At 44.8% G+C, this 16,119-nt stretch overlaps 1 protein-coding gene across 1 annotated transcript; it reads right to left on the reverse strand.

Annotated features, from left to right (window-relative positions):
• Window positions 1-971: 971 nt before the first annotated feature.
• On the reverse strand, window positions 972-15,018 carry LOC143933576 (uncharacterized). Its single transcript, XM_077456523.1, has 5 exons — window positions 14,864-15,018; window positions 9,902-10,018; window positions 9,488-9,637; window positions 7,430-7,570; window positions 972-1,229 (listed from the first exon to the last, which is right to left on the reverse strand). The coding sequence occupies exons 1-5, from the start codon at window positions 14,913-14,915 to the stop codon at window positions 1,027-1,029; spliced, it is 663 nt and encodes a 220-aa protein (XP_077312649.1). The 5' UTR covers window positions 14,916-15,018; the 3' UTR covers window positions 972-1,026.
• Between the last annotated feature and the right edge of the window lie 1,101 nt (window positions 15,019-16,119).

Genomic DNA, 16,119 nt, shown 5'->3' on the forward strand with positions numbered 1-16,119 from the left:
CGTGGCCTGGTACGGTTTAGGAGGGGGGGTGCTCGCTCGTCCCCAACCCCTTTCCTGACCGGCCAGGCTGCGTGCTCGGATAAGGGTCTGGTGTGGATTTTGGGGGGACCCTCACGTCGTTTTTTCGGCGCAGGGGTTCCCCTTAAAATCCATACCAGGCGACGGGACTAGCAAGGTGTCAATCTCGTCCGATCGAGGCGGCGACATTGACTTCCTTCTCTAGTCCCGTTGTACCTGAAGTCATGTTCAAAATGAACGGACTTTACTCCTTGTGTGGGCAAGTCCATTCATTTGGAAAGTCCGGCGCACACAGACGAGCGGATTGTCCGCCGGACAGCCGAGTCCGGCGGATAATTTTGAGTCAAGTCTTCTTTCAAAGTCCGACAGACTTTTGGGAAGAAAAAGTCCACCGGAGCCCACACACGGTCGAATTGTCTGGCGGACTCTGGACTTAGTCCGCCGGATAGTCCGAACGTGTGTAAGCGGCATAAGAAATAAACTAACTTGTATCAAACAGTAGGGGAAACAGTGGAATATACCAAAGCATGAACATTTAATAATAAAACAGGCTGCTGTGGCAGTAAAGAAGCCCAATAGTATCTGTCACCTCGGTCATGGCAGGATCACCAGGTGATCTTTTAATAATAGATGTATACAGTATATAAAAAGATTGAAACAGCTTTTAAAATTATATTAGCGTGTTAAAAAATGATATGAGGATTTATATGAGATTTTAGTAATTGGGATTGGAAGTAATTTAGATTTGCTTTAAAATAATTGACTCCAGCCTAGCCTTGTTTCTTGAAAATCTTTTTTCGTGAAATCTTTTTGAAAAATTGTTGAGCAGGTGCAGAGAGAGACTAAATGATGGTTGAACCACAACTCGATTGCCTTCACATAGCACAGACACATAAGGAAAACACAAAGATGCAATAATTGGCTAAAAATGAACAAAAAATAAACAAAAAAGATTTTTTTTTTTCATTTTTTTTTTTATTTCTATACATTATAAGTATTAGAACATCTTTAAAATAAGAATTTGAATAAGAAGAAAGCGATGAAGGCGGGCAGATAAAATGAGCTGCGGAGGTTGAAGCTTCCATTACTGCAGAAGGTTGTCACGACTGCATTTAGATTTTGGTCTGCATACGTCACCTGCTGGTTTCCGAGCAAGTTACAGACACTTGGCGTGGTACAGCCGCGAATGGCGGATGTCGATGTTACAGATCCTGTGGAATTAAAAACATGAAAAAATAAAATAAAAAATAAAATGGAAAATACAAGCGCTTGCAAGACAATGCCTCTAAAGCTGAGATACCACCTATATAAAATGACTTACATGTTCTGTATATTTAGATATTTGGTTTCACCATGCGACCTGTCTATGCAGATTATTGCCTATATTAGCGGTTGTTAAAAGTCAGACACATTTGGTTTGGAGGAACTTGAGTGGTCTGCACAGAGCCCTGACCTTAACCCTACTGAACACTAGGGATGAGCTTCGAGTTCGAGTCGAACTCATGTTCGACTCGAACATTGCCTGTTCGCCTGTTCAGCGAACAGTGAACATTTTGGGCTGTTCGCAGCAAATTCGAAAAGCCGGAACACCCTATACAAGTCTATGGGAGAAATCTAAAGTGCTAATTTTAAAGGGTAATATGCAGGTTACTGTCCTAAAAAGTGTTTGGGGACCTGGGTCCTGCCCCAGGGGACATGAATCAATGCTAAAAAAAAATGTTTAAAAAACTGCCGTTTTTTCAGGAGCAGTAATTTTAATAATGATTAAAGTGAAACAATAAAAGTGTAATATTCCTTTAAATTTCATACCTGGGGGGTGTCTATAGTATGCCTGTGAAGGGGCGCATGTTTCTGGTGCTTAGAACTGTCCCTGCACAAAGGGTCATTTGTGCAGGAAAAAAAGTCTTTTAAAATCACTTGCGGCTATATTGTCGGCTCCCCGTAATACAGAGAACATTCAATAAGTGTTCTCTGTATTAGCCGACAATTCATTCATTCATTGATTAAAAAAAAAAAGCGTGGCGGTTCCCCTAAATTCAATTACCAGGCCCTTCAGGTCTGACATGGATATTAAGGGGAACCCCGTGTCAAATTAAAAAAAAAAATTGACGTGGGGGTCCCCCTAAAAATCCATACCAGACCCTTTATCCGAGCACGCAACCTGGCAGGCCGCAGGAAAAGAGGGGGGGACGAGAGAGCGGCCCCCCTCCCTCCTGAACCGTACCAGGCCACATACCCTCAACATTGGGAGGATGCTTTGGGGGTCTGTGACCAATTTTTTTTTTTAATTTGACACGGGGTTCCCCTTAATATCCATGTCAGACCTGAAGGGCCTGGTAATTGAATTTAGGGGAACCCCCACGCTTTTTTTTTTATTTAATCAATGAATGAATGAATTGTCGGCTAATACAGAGAACACTCATTGAGTGTTCTCTGTATTACGGGAGCCGACAATATAGCCGCAAGTGATTTTAAAGGACTTTTTTTCCTGCACAAATGACACTTTGTGCAGGGACAGTTCTAAGCACCAGAAACTTGCGCCCCTTCACAGGCATACTATAGACACCCCCCAGCTATGAAATTTAAAGGAATATTACACTTTTATTGTTTCACTTTAATCATTATTAAAATCACTGCTCCTGAAAAAACGGCCGTTTTTAAAACTTTTTTTGCATTGATCCATGTCCCCTGGGGCAGGACCCAGGTCCCCAAACACTTTTAGGACAGTAACTTGCATATTACCCTTTAAAATGAGCACTTTAGATTTTGAACGTTCGAGTCCCATAGACTTTAATAGGGTTCTAAAGTTCACACGAAGTTTAGGTCTGTTCACAGGTTCTGGTGCAAACCGAACAGGGGGTGTGTTCGGCTCATCCCTACTGAACACCTTTGGGATGAATTGGAATGCTGATTGTGAAGCGTTCTCATCCAAAATCAGTACCTGACCTCCAGGGCTGCCATTAGAAATCACAGGGCCCCGTATAGCCTACCTGAGAGGGCTCCAACCCACCCAGAATTGCAATTTTTTTTTTAATTTCAACCGCTTTGAGCCAATGCCTTCTGGCCCTTTTAAGGGGTTTAGAATGCCAGAAGGCAGGATGGGGTTTATGATCATGTGACGGCCCTAATTGGCGGTCATGGTGGTCACATGATTGGAAATCTCCTGATCGCAAGTAGCGATTGGGAGCTTTCCATTAGCTGTAGGCAACTGTGCTGGGGGGTGCGCTCTCGGCACAGCTGTATTCACACAAATTCACGCTAATAGGCAGCCGCTTGGCTCCAAGGCCCACCTGCTGAGAGGCCATACATTTGTGTGTGGCCAGCGCCACTGGGTTAAAAAAGTGTTTTTACAATTTAAAAATGTATTATTTATTTATTTTTAACCACTTGAGATCCGCGCTATAGCCAAATGATGGCTACAGCGCGGATCTCCTTTTCCGGGACGACGTCTATTGACGTCGTCCCGTGCATGAGCGGCCTGCGCGCCCCTTGAGGGGTGCGCGCGGCGCGCTCTGTGATCGGCGAGTCCATGAGACTCGCCTGATCACCGATCCGTGCAAGGGGTCGATCCCGACCCCTTATCACGTGATCAGCTGTCAGCCAATGACAGCTGATCATGTGATATAACGGAGCCTGTAATCGGCTATTATTCCTCCTTGCGCTGTCAGCGCGAGGAGAAAAAAAAAAAGCCGATCACCGGCGGCCGTGATCGGGACATCAGTCTCCCTCCACTCAATGTACTCTCCTCTCCACTGACTGTAAGTTCCCGATATAGTGGGCTTCCTTGCAGGGCTGCTGTACTGCTACAAGTTCTTCAATACGTTGGTTACCGCATTACGGGCCTCTGTGTGTTTACTTTCGCCATGCTACGCTGCACCCACCTAACAAGTGGAGAAGAGTGTGATTGCTTTTGGCTGTTCTGGGTCCTGTTGGTTGCGGCTCAGCTACTTCCTACCAGTGGTGGCACAAGGTCACCCAGCGCCCAGGGCAAAGATGCCAAACTGCGCCCCCCTTTCCCTTAGTGGTAGGGTCAGGGTGCCCCCTACCCCTGCAATAAACCATTGCGCCAGGGGCAGCCATCCCTCCTGCCCACCCCTTGTCCCGGCCCTGCTTCCTACTACTCAACTACTCAACTACTTCCCCCTATCTTCTAGAAAATTCTAGAATATAATGGGTTGGAAGAAGGAGTCCCTGGGCTGAATATTCCTAAAGCCTCAGCCAATCCATGGTCATGGGGATGACCAGCAGGGGGCTGAGGTGTGTATAAATAGTCTGGAACAGCAGGGTCCTTGTCCAAGAGAAGATGGCCCAGCCTAAAGGGCTTCTGCCTTTGTGGGCAGAGAGGCTGAAGACTGCAAGAGTTTCAACAAGGCCCCAGCTCAGGGAGAGTTGGAGGACCTATCATTATAGCTGCTGAGAATAGTTTGGAGAAAGTGTGCTGAAGATTTGGCCTGTAGGCTCATGGTACAGGGTAAGGCTACTGGAAGGAGGCATCCATTTATATAGGGACACAGTAGAGTAGTAGAGGCCTGTGAAAGTGAGGGTTCCTAGAGAGACTGTTGCTGTTTAACCCTTAGAGAGACTGATCCAGAGTGCCAGCTTAGAGCTGCTTCCAGATTTGTAGTCCCCTGCACTGTATGTCCACTATCTCTTACAACAAGAGGTCTGCCTTGAAGAATTTAGCTACTACCAGAGAGTGTCCTGTGTTACAGTGTACACTAAATTTGGAGTATCCCAAGGCTCACCCTACACCCCAACCAAGTTTAACCAGCATTAAAATTCAAAAAGACACTTGCTGCCTGGTTATTGTGTGGAGAGACTGAGAAACTATTGTGTGCCTGGATGCCCTGCACCCAATAGGGAATATAATCGGGATAAAACAGAGGGACCAAGCTTGGGGGTTTTGCCTGGAGATTTTCATAGCATCTACTTCCTTAGGCAAGCAGTGACTATCTAGTGGTCTACACACCTTTTGGGTGTCCAAGGTAAGCAGACACCAGTGGCGTCCATGGGTTGGTGTCACCTGGTACGAAAAAACATGGTGACACCCCCCACCCCCAATAATTTTTTTTCCCATATAGCACTGCATATGATTGCAATAGTAGTGCTGTTAACAACTATTGAGCAACTAGCAAATTTGATTAACAATTTAAAATTTTAAACAAGTTTTGGATTGATGCAGAGGGATTAGAACGCTTGTCAGTTGTTTTGCTGTCAGCTCACCGGTTTGCAATTTGCAAGTTTTTTCTCTCACTTTCTGTTTGGCTATGGGACAGGAAGTGAAGAGAAAAGCTCCACAATGGGACACAGATGGCTAGAAAAAAAAACTGACAGGGGTTATAACTCTTCCTTGCTCTATCCAAAATGAAAAAAAAAGTTTTGCCTATAGTTCTACTTTACTACTCTTTTTGTCACACGAAAAGATATAATAAATTATTTAAAATATTTACAAAAATGTGAGGGGTGTACTCACTTTTGTGAGATACTTTATGTCTCTTTTAAAAGGATTTATAGCAATGGACCATTACAGACAGGGACTCGCAGCCCTTATGTTTGGTCCTGTGGTCACTAAGTCCAGCACCACCTCTTCAGGCACTGCCAGCCCACCTGGCTGCAGCTGTCCCTTTCACCAGCCCTCCAGGCTAACTTCTCCACAGTCCTCTCAGATTGAACACTCACCAGCCCACCCAGCTGACTTCTCAGGAGATCTCCCAGACGTGCTGACCTGCTCCTGCTGCCCTTTCACTAGCTCCCGTGCCTCCAGGGAAGGATTACTCAATTTGATGTAAAGGGTCCCTCCAGCCCCCGAGCCTGAAAGCCTGAAGCAACCCCCCCCCTAGACTAGGCGGCTCTCTTAAGGGCCACCAAAAGCCTCTTCAGCACTCCATCTCCATCTTACACCCGACTGCCCCTACTGGTCTGACTGATGACTATTTATGATGTGGCCTGCCCCTTCCAGCCACTTTCTGCTGGAGATTGGCTGGGACCCTCATAAATATTCCAAACAGCCTCTCGAAGCTTCCATCCACTGCATCTGGAAGCTTCTCCAAGGTTCCAGAAAACAGGGGGAGGCACCAGAAGAGCTGTCTGCTGAGTCATCCAGCCTCCCTGAGTCACTCAACCCTGACCCAGATTCAACCCATGCCTGGCCTTCAGCCAAACCAATTTTCCTACACTAACAAAATTATTTACATTTAGCACACTAGGGGGCTACATTATTTTAAAGTGAAACTTAATTTTTATTTTTATTTTTTTATAAACAGGAGGTGCCCAGAAGTAAAGCCTAGTACACACTATCAGTTTTATTTTTCATTGAACCCAGTGGGCTAAACGAAAAAAAAAACTGAAGAGCTCGGGAGGAGATCCTGTACTAACTATCCAACGTTAGTATGGTGATACTCCTGCTGAGCTATTATGTTCTCATAGGGGGACGGCCCCCCACCAGAGCACACCGGTCAGCTCTCTTAAGCCTTGCACACACAGTCAGATTATTGGACACATTTTCGTCAGTTTTTTGTTGGATGCCAGTCTCCAATCAAAAGTGAAGAGGGTACTAACCGTCAGAAAATTTTCGGATGACAGAATTCAACATCAGAAGTGAAGTAATGTGTTGAATTGTTTTGTATGTGTCCTTTCATTCCTGAGCATGCATAGTCTTGTTCTTCACATTTTTTTGGGCAAAAAAACAAAAGAAAATCGGACGTTGTGGCCACATTAGACAAAAATTTTGGAGCCTGCACATCCATTTTGTGTCTGTCGAAAATTCGTAATCGGCAGTCAAAAGCAGCATACTAACGATCAGAAAATCAGCACATTGTTCATCGGACGAAAAATTAACTTTAGATTTTCTGACTGTGTGTACGGGCCTTTAGCCATTGCCTGAGAACACTGATCACAAACTGATCAGCAGACCTTAGTCGGTCATGCCCCTTCGTCAGAAGCAGGACCTTTTGGCCGGGGTTCTGTTGGACCAGCTGTCATACACATGGGCCAAATGCCGGCCGCTTTCTATTGAACCTGCCCGTGTGTATGGCCATTAAGGCACAGATTCCCTTCAATGTCATCCTACATCAGTGATGGCGAACCTTGGCACCCCAGATGTTTTAGAACTACATTTCCCATGGTGCTCAACTACACTGCACTGTAGTTAAGCCTGATGGGAAGTGTAGTTCCAAAACATCTGGGACGCCAAGGTTCACCATCACTGTCCTACATCAACAGTAGCAGACCAATCTCCCAGGAGCCAAGGCTGTCATACACACGGGCCAAATGCCGGGCCGGTTTCTATTGAACCTGCCCGTGTGTATGACCATTAAGGCACAGATTCCCTTCAGTGTCATCCTACATCAACAGTAGCAGACCAATCTCCCAGGAGCCAAGGCTTCAGGAATTCACAAAACAGAAGATGTACCTGTAGTAGACGTAGATATTCGTCCACATTGTGTCTCAAGGCCCGTACACTGCAGGGTGTTAGAAGAACTACAATAGTCGCTTGTACTTGAGGAACAGGTGCTACACGTCAGATTGTTTGAGGAACTCGAAGTTGATGGCACTGCGGAAAAAGAAGAATTATTAGTTTGACATGATCACAATTCGACTTTTTTTATGGGGACAAGGAAGTCAAAATGTAGCTTTATTACCGGTTTTGCATTTGAAAACCCTGATTTTGCTATAGATACTGAAAACGATGAATCGGTTAAAATTGTCTATTTTCTGAAGTATCCCTAAATTATATCTAAACTCTAAGATACAATTGTAATATTTTGCAACGTACTGGTCCTTGGATGTAGTGATTCTTTTTCTCGCTTAGAGCATTTTCAGCAAAAAAAGCCCTGCAGTTCCTTCCAGAAATCTTAGGTCGCTTTACTAAAGGCAATTTAGCCAAGAAAATAATGTCTAAACCACTGGCAACAAAACTGAGTACACCCCTAAGTGAAAAAGTCCAATTTGGGCCCAAAGTGTCAATATTTTGTGTGGCCACCATTATTTTCCAGCACTGCCTTAACCCTCTTGGGCATGGAGGTCACCAGAGCTTCACAGGTCACCACTGGAGTCCTCTTCCCCTCCTCCATGATGACATCATAGAGCTGTTGGATGTTGGAGACCTTGCGCTCCTCCACCTTCTGTTTGAGGATGCCCCACAGATGCTCAATAGGGTTTAGGTCTGGAGTCATGCTTAGCCAGTCCATCACCTTTACCCTCAGCTACTTTAGCAAGGCAGTGGTCATCTTGGAGGTGTGTTTGGGGTGGTTATCATGTTGGAATACTGCCCTGGGCCCAGTCTCAGAAAGGAGGGGATCATGTTCTGCTTCAGTATGTCACAGTACATGTTGGCATTCATGGTTCCCTCAATGAACTGTAGCCCCCCAGTGCCAGCAGCACTCATGCAGCCCCAGACCATGACACTCCCACCACCATGCTTGACTTGACTTGTACTCCTCACCTGGTTGCCGCCACAAACGCTTGACACCATCTGAACCAAATAAGTTAGTCTTGTTCTCATCAGACTTGATGCTTGTCTTCAGCAAACTGTTTGCGGGCTTTCTTGTGCATCATCCTTATAAGAGGTTTCCTTCTGGGACAACAGCCATGCAAACCAATTTGATGCAGTGTGTGGCGTATGGTCTGAGCACTGACAGGCTGACCCCCCACCACCCTTTCAACCTCTGCAGCAATGCTGGTAGCACTCGTACGTCTATTTCCCAAAGACAACCTCTGAATATGACGCTGAGCACGTGCACTCAACTTCTTTGATTGATCATGGCGAGGCCTGTTCTGAGTGGAACCTGTCGTGTTGAACCGCTGTATGGTCTTGGCCACCGTGCTGCAGCTCAGTTTCAGGGTCCTGCCAATCTTCTTATAGCCTAGGCCATCTTTATGTAGAGCAACAATTCTTTTTTTATTCAGATCCTCAGTGAGTTCTTTGCCATGAGGTGCCATGTTGAACTTCCAGTGACCAGTATGAGAGCGTGAGAGCGATAACACCAAATTTAACACACCTGCTCCCCATTCACACCTGAGACCTTGTAGCACTAACGAGTCACATGACTCCGGGGAGGGAAAATGGCTAATTGGGCCCAATTTGGACATTTTCACTTAGGGGTGTACTCACTTTTGTTGCCAGCGGTTTAGACTTTAACAACTGGGTGTTGAGTTATTTTGAGGGGACAGCAAATTTACACTGTTTTGTAAAAAAAAAATAATGTACGCTGGCGTTTCATGTGCATCGGCTGTTGCATTTACACTGTTAGTAAATAAAAAAATAAATAAAAAAAAGATTGCTATGGAAGGGGTTATATACTGGAACTAGTAAGAGATATGAGTAACCTGACGTAAATGAACATAGATAAACAAACAAAAACACCCTCTGGTTGAACCTCTATAGACTGGTATCTTTGTTCAAACGTATCAGCTATGTAACTATGACATCTATGGTAGAGGCGGGAAGGAATGTTCCCAATGTACTTACAAGGCGGTATGGCGGACGCACAGTTGTCGGTGTCACAGCACGCGGTTGCGATTGCGAGCCTGCCGCCTGCAAAGGTTAAGCTTCCAGTGATGTTGCATTGGTTGTTGGGGGAACATCCTCGTGTGAGACTTGAAGACGCAACGGCCAAACCTGAATACAAATAGTTTGTGAATATTAGGCAGTCGGCATCCATGATAGAAAAGATGCACAATTTACCTATCGGCTTTAACCGTTTCCGGACCGCCCCGCATGTATGTACTGCGGCAGGGCGGCCATTCAGTGCGAAATCACATCCCCGTACTTGCCTAATGGGAATTGCCTAATCTATGGACTGCTTAAGAGCGGAGTGCGGCTGATACAATTGTTCCTAATAATAATAATCCTGTGGTTTATCAGTAAATACAATTCACGTACCTAAAGTTGTCGTAGATAATGAGGTGACACAACTGTATCCTGACAGGCAGGTCTCCGCACTTCCTGTGCAGATTGTTCCAGTTAAACTGATACATTTAATGCAGGAGAGTGAAAACCCTATACAAAAAAAAATAGACACATTTAGGTATAATATACATTATACACTAGTAAGGCCCCATTCCCATCAGAGAGAATTTCTGCTCAGACTCCCCAATCGGAAATTCCGATCGTCTGTAGCAATTTCGACATGCAAAATTCCTCTACGCATTCTTGGAAAAAAAACTTCCCAGTCGTCACCTGGCTTACCAGTATGGTCTGATCCGTGGCTGGGCAGGAAGATGGCCCCCACTCCACGCTGTCTGCTCTCCTCACTCGCTATGCACTGATCACAGGTAAGGCTGAGCTGATGGGCACTGAACAGGCTGAGCTGCTGGGCACTGAAATGGCTGAGCTGCTGGGCACTGAACATGCTTAGCTGATGGGCACTGAACAGGCTGAGCTGCTGGCCACTGAACAGGCTTAGCTGATGGGCACTGAACAGGCTGAGCTGATGGGCACTGAACAGGCTGCATTGATGGGAACTGAAAAGGCTGAGCTGCTGGGCACTGAACAGGCTGCATTGATGAGAACTGAACAGGCTGGGCTGAGGGACACTAAACAGGCTGAGCTGCTGGGCACTGAACAGGCTGCATTGATGGGCACTGAAAAGGCTGAGCTGCTGGGCACTGAACAGGCTGAGCTGATGGACACTGAACAGGCAGAGCTGCTGGGCACTGAACAGGCAGATCTGTTAGACACTGAACAGGCAGAGCTGATGGGCATTGAACAGGCTGAGATGCTGGGCACTGAACAGGCTGAGCTGATGGGAGAAGTTAACAGGCTGAGATGCTGGGTACTAAACAGGCTGCATTGAGGGGCACTGAACAGGCTGAGCTGCTGGGCACTGAACAGGTTTCATTGATGGGCACTGAACAGGCTGCATTGATGGACACTGGTAAGGCTGCATTGGTGGGCACTGGTGAGTATAATATTCTCTTCAATTGTTCTTTAAAAATACTTGGTTTTCCCGATCTCCCCGTAGGGGTCTGGGTCGCAGCTGGGATCACTAATCTGAACACATTATTTTCTTCAGCAACTCTCCTACCCTTCTCCCAACTACAACACAACTATCATGTCCCCTCCACAACATTCTTCTTATATCTCCGGATCAGGTCCATCCTAGCAAATCTCCCTCTTTCCTCCAAGAACTCACTCAAGGATCCCCTGCTTCAGTTTTTTGGGAATAAATCTCAAAAAAAGGGAGGCATTTCACTCATCTACAAAATACTCACCTCGCCAGTCCCAGAAGTTGACCCTGCACGCACTGCATACTGGTCATCTAAACTGCAACACGTAGTTCCCCCAGAAACTTGTCAGAAAGCTCTGAATGCTCCGACACGCTTCTCTCACTGCATCTCACATTGGGAATCTCTGATGAAACTTTACCACGGTTGGTACTACACACCGACCAGACTGGCTAAAATTTTTCCCTCTTCCTCACCTAATTGTTGGAGGAACTGCGGTGATAGAGGTACATTACTGCATATCTGGTGGAGCTGCCCCTATATACAACCATTCTGGAAAAAAATTAAAAACCTAATACACCAGATTTGTAAAATAACTTTCCTGCTCTCTCCCACTGACTTACTACTAGGTCTATCTGTCCTCTCGTGGCCGCACCATCTACACGCCTTACTGACCCACATCCTTATCGCCGCCCGACTAGCTATTGCAAAAAGTTGGAAATCTGTTCATTCCCCGACCCTGAAACAAGTCCTCATACTGCTGAATAACCATTTTGTATTAGAATACGCCTTTGCTAAAGCTAACCTCACAACCGATAAATTCCTCTATGCCTGGAAACTTTGGATAGCAGACCCCAGGAGTAGCCCATTGCACTGAACATCCTGGGTATCATATCCATTTTATATCTCTTTCTAAAGCTTGATGTTACCCATAATCAAGAATACACCCAAAGTACCTATACTGAACCTACCCGTATATTTTTCTCCTGTCTGATTTTTCTCCCTCATTCAGTTTGTTTATACTATGTCCGCAAATCAAACTATGGTTATACCTGTTTTCATATTTTCATATTTGTACTCTTATATGTCCTCACTCATCCCTTTTGCAAACCTCCCCTTCCTTCAAAACCGAGTATCCTGTAAGAATTTTTGATATGTTACTGTGTTATACACCATATTTGCATACCTGTATCTGTATGTACTCTACCTGTTTAACAAGTTTACTGCCAGGGTATGCCCATTTGGCTATGTATCTTTTTGCTGATTTTTCTTTTCATCTCATAATAAAAATTTACAGTAAAAAAAAAAAAAAAAAAAAAAAAAATACTTGGTTTTCCCATTTATGAACAAGAAAATAATGACGTTATGTGGTTGGGCTGGTATAATAATGCTATAGGGCTGGTATGAAATGGACACTGGTAAGGCTGTGTTGATGGCCACTGGTAAGGCTGTATTAATGGGCACTGATCAGGCTGCAATGATTGGCACTGGTGAAGCTGCATTGATTGGCACTGGTGAGGCTGCACTGATGAGGCTGGGCACTGATGAGGCTGAATTAATGGGGCATTGATCAGGCTGAGCTGATGGGCACCAATTACTCTGCATTGAAGGACACTGGTAAGGCTGCATTGGTGGGCACCGGTGAGTATAATATTCTCTTCAATTGTGCTTTAAAAATACATGGTTTTCCCATTTATGAACAAGAAAATAATGACGTTATGTGGTTGGGCTGGTATAATAATGCTATAGGGCTGGTATGAAATGATTTCCAGAAATATTGTATATACAATATCTCAAAAAAGTGAGTTCTTCCCTCACATTTTTGTAAATATTTTATTCTATCTTTTCATGTGACAACACTGAAGAAATGACACTTGTCTACAATATAAAGTAGTGAGTGTTCAGCTTGTATAACAGTGTAAATTTTCTGTGCCCTCAAAATGACTCAACACACAGCCATTAATGTCTAAACCGCTGGCAACAAAAGTGAGTAAACACCTAAGTGAAAATGTCCAAATTGGGCCCAATTAGCCATTTTTCCTCCCCGGTGTCATGTGACTCGTTAGTGTTACAAGGTCTCAGGTGTGTTAAATTTGGTGTTATCACTCTCAATCTCTCATACTGGTCACTGGAAGTTCAACATGGCACCTCATGGCAAAGAACTCTCTGAGGATCTGAAAAAGAATTGTTGCTCTACATAAAGATGTCCTAGGCCATAAGAAGGTTACCCAGACCCTTAAACTGAGCTGCAGTATGGTGGCCAAGACCATACAGCGGTTTAACAGCACAGGTTCCACTCAGAACAGGTGATGGTCGACCTTGAGTGCACATGCTCAGCGTCATATCCAGAAGATGTCTGGATCAGACTAAGAACATGGATTACTGGAACCATGTCCTGTGGTCTGATGAGACCAAGATAAACTTATTTGGTTCAGATGGTGACAAGCGTGTGTGGCGGCAACCAGGTGAGGAGTACAAAGACAAGTGTGTCTTGTCTACACTCAAGCATGGTGGTGGGAGAGTCATGGTCTGGGGCTGCATGAGGGCTGCCGGCACTGGGGGGCTACAGATCATTGAGGGAACCATGAATGCCAACATGTACTGTGATATACTGAAGCAGAGCATGATCCCCTCCCTTTAGAGACTGGGCTGCAGGGCAGTATTCCAACATAACAACCCCAAACACACCTCCAAGATGACCACTGCCTTGCTAAAGAAGCTGAGGGTAAAGGTGATGGACTGGCCAAGCATGTCTCCAGACCTAAACCCTATTGAGCATCTGTGGAGAATCCTCAAACGGAAGGTGGAGGAGCGCAAGGTCTCCAACATCCACCAGCTCAGTGATGTTGTCATGGAGGAGGGGAAGAGGACTCCAGTGGCAACCTGTGAAGCTCTGGTGACCTCCATGCCCAAGAGGGTTAAGGCAGTGCTGGAAAATAATGGTGGCAACACAAAATATTGACACCTTGGGCCCAATTTGGACATTTTCATTTAGGGGTGTACTCACTTTTGTTGCCAGCAGTTTATACATTAACGTCTGTGTGTTGAGTTATATTGAGGGGACAGCAAATTTACACTGTTACACAAGCTGTACACTCACTACTTTACATTGAAGACAAGTGTCATTTCTTCATCGTTGTCACATGAAAAGATAGAATAAAATATATACAAAAATGTGAGGGGTGTACTCACGTTTGTGAGATACTGTATCATACAATCATTATGTAAACACATACCACAAACACTGCATATATTATTTGAGAAAAATATGCTTATAAAATAGTTTACTATTTGCCAAATAAATAAATAAATATATATATATATATATATATATATATATATATATATATATATATATATATATATATATATATATATATATATATATATATACATATACATATATATATATATCTTCCCAGATTTCTGAATTCTTTTTTTTTAAATCTGGGCACCTTACCATAAAGGGATTGTTTTTTTCTTCTCTTATAGGCATTTTTTTTTCTTGCTTTTAAACGTAAATGAGAGATTTGAGGTCTTTTTGACCCCAGATCTGTCAAAAAAAACGAGGACCTGTCATGCTTATTTCTATTACAAGGGAAAAAAAAATAAGTTTTTGCCTATAGTTCTCCTTTAAATAAAATCATACAGTGAAAATATTTTTTCAGCATGCTTATGAATTATTTGAATAATATACCATGTTTTATATCACACATTTGTATCTATAGGAAGTTAAGATGTTGAATAAAACGTGTACATCGGACAAAATTAATTGTTAGCTTTTTTAGTTTATACCACAAATCACTATCTAAAAATATAATTATGAAAAAAATTAATACTTTGGATAAAAATATTAAATGTTTGTTGATTCAATGTTCAAAATCATTGGACTCCTTACCTGAAGGTACGAGAGCAAAGAGAACCAGCAGACCTGCTAAAGCCATTGTCATGATGGAAGGGCCCTGAACTTTAGCCAGTGCACGCTTGTTTCCAAAACCTCTTGTTATATACTACACAGAGGAGGAGGGTGAAATATTGTATTTGTTTTCCTATGTTGTTTCCGTCATAGTTACAAACACTTTATATAACAGGAACGTGTGACTATGAATGAAGAGTCGTGCACCCAGTGACACAAAGTCAACTTTAAGCCTTGTTACTTGAAGACAATAAGCTCGCTGTGTAGTTACAGTTGCTGTGGTGCCCTTGTCTAGATCTCTGCTCCACCAGGCCCCTCAACCAGGCATGTACTGGCCATTGGGACTACTGGGAGTTTCCCGGTGGGCCGATGGCTCAGTGGGCCACTCTGATGTAAGGGGGCTGCTGGTGGGCCACTCTGATGTAAGGGGGCTGCTGATGGGACACTCTGATGTAAGGGGGTGCTGATGGGACACTCTGATGTAAGGGGGTGCTGATGGGACACTCTGATGTAAGGGGGTGCTGATGGGACACTCTGATGTAAGGGGGTGCTGATGGGACACTCTGATGTAAGGGGGCTGGTGATGGGACACTCTGATGTAAGGGGGCTGGTGATGGGACACTCTGATGTAAGGGGGCTGGTAATGGGACACTCTGATGTAAGGGATTCTGATGGGACACTCTGATGTAAGGGGTTCTGATCGGACACTCTAATGTAAGGGGGCTGGTAATGGGACACTCTGATGTAAGGGGTGCTCATGGGACACTCTGATGTAAGGGGGCTGGTGATGGGACACTCTGATGTGAGGGGGCTGGTGATGGGACACTCTGATGTAAGGGGGCTGGTAATGGAACACTCTGATGTAAGGGGGCTGGTAATGGGACACTCTGATGTAAGGGGTGCTCATGGGACACTCTGATGTAAGGGGGCTGGTGATGGGACACTCTGATGTAAGGGGGCTGGTGATGGGACACTCTGATGTAAGGGGGCTGGTGATGGGACACTCTGATGTAAGGGGGCTGGTGATGGGACACTCTGATGTAAGGGGGCTGGTGATGGGACACTCTGATGTAAGGGGGCTGGTGATGGGACACTCTGATGTAAGGGGTGCTGATGGGACACTCTGTTGTAGGGGGGCTGGTGATGGGACACTCTGATGTAAGGGGGTGCTGATGGGACACTCTGATGTAAGGGGGTGCTAATGGGACACTCAAAATGTAAGTGGGCCGGTCACGATG

This window comes from Lithobates pipiens, unplaced genomic scaffold (genome assembly GCF_037356315.1).
Source record: "Lithobates pipiens isolate NorthernLeopardFrog02 unplaced genomic scaffold, aLitPip1_a1.2 Scaffold_27, whole genome shotgun sequence".
NCBI classification, from domain to species: domain Eukaryota; kingdom Metazoa; phylum Chordata; class Amphibia; order Anura; family Ranidae; genus Lithobates; species Lithobates pipiens.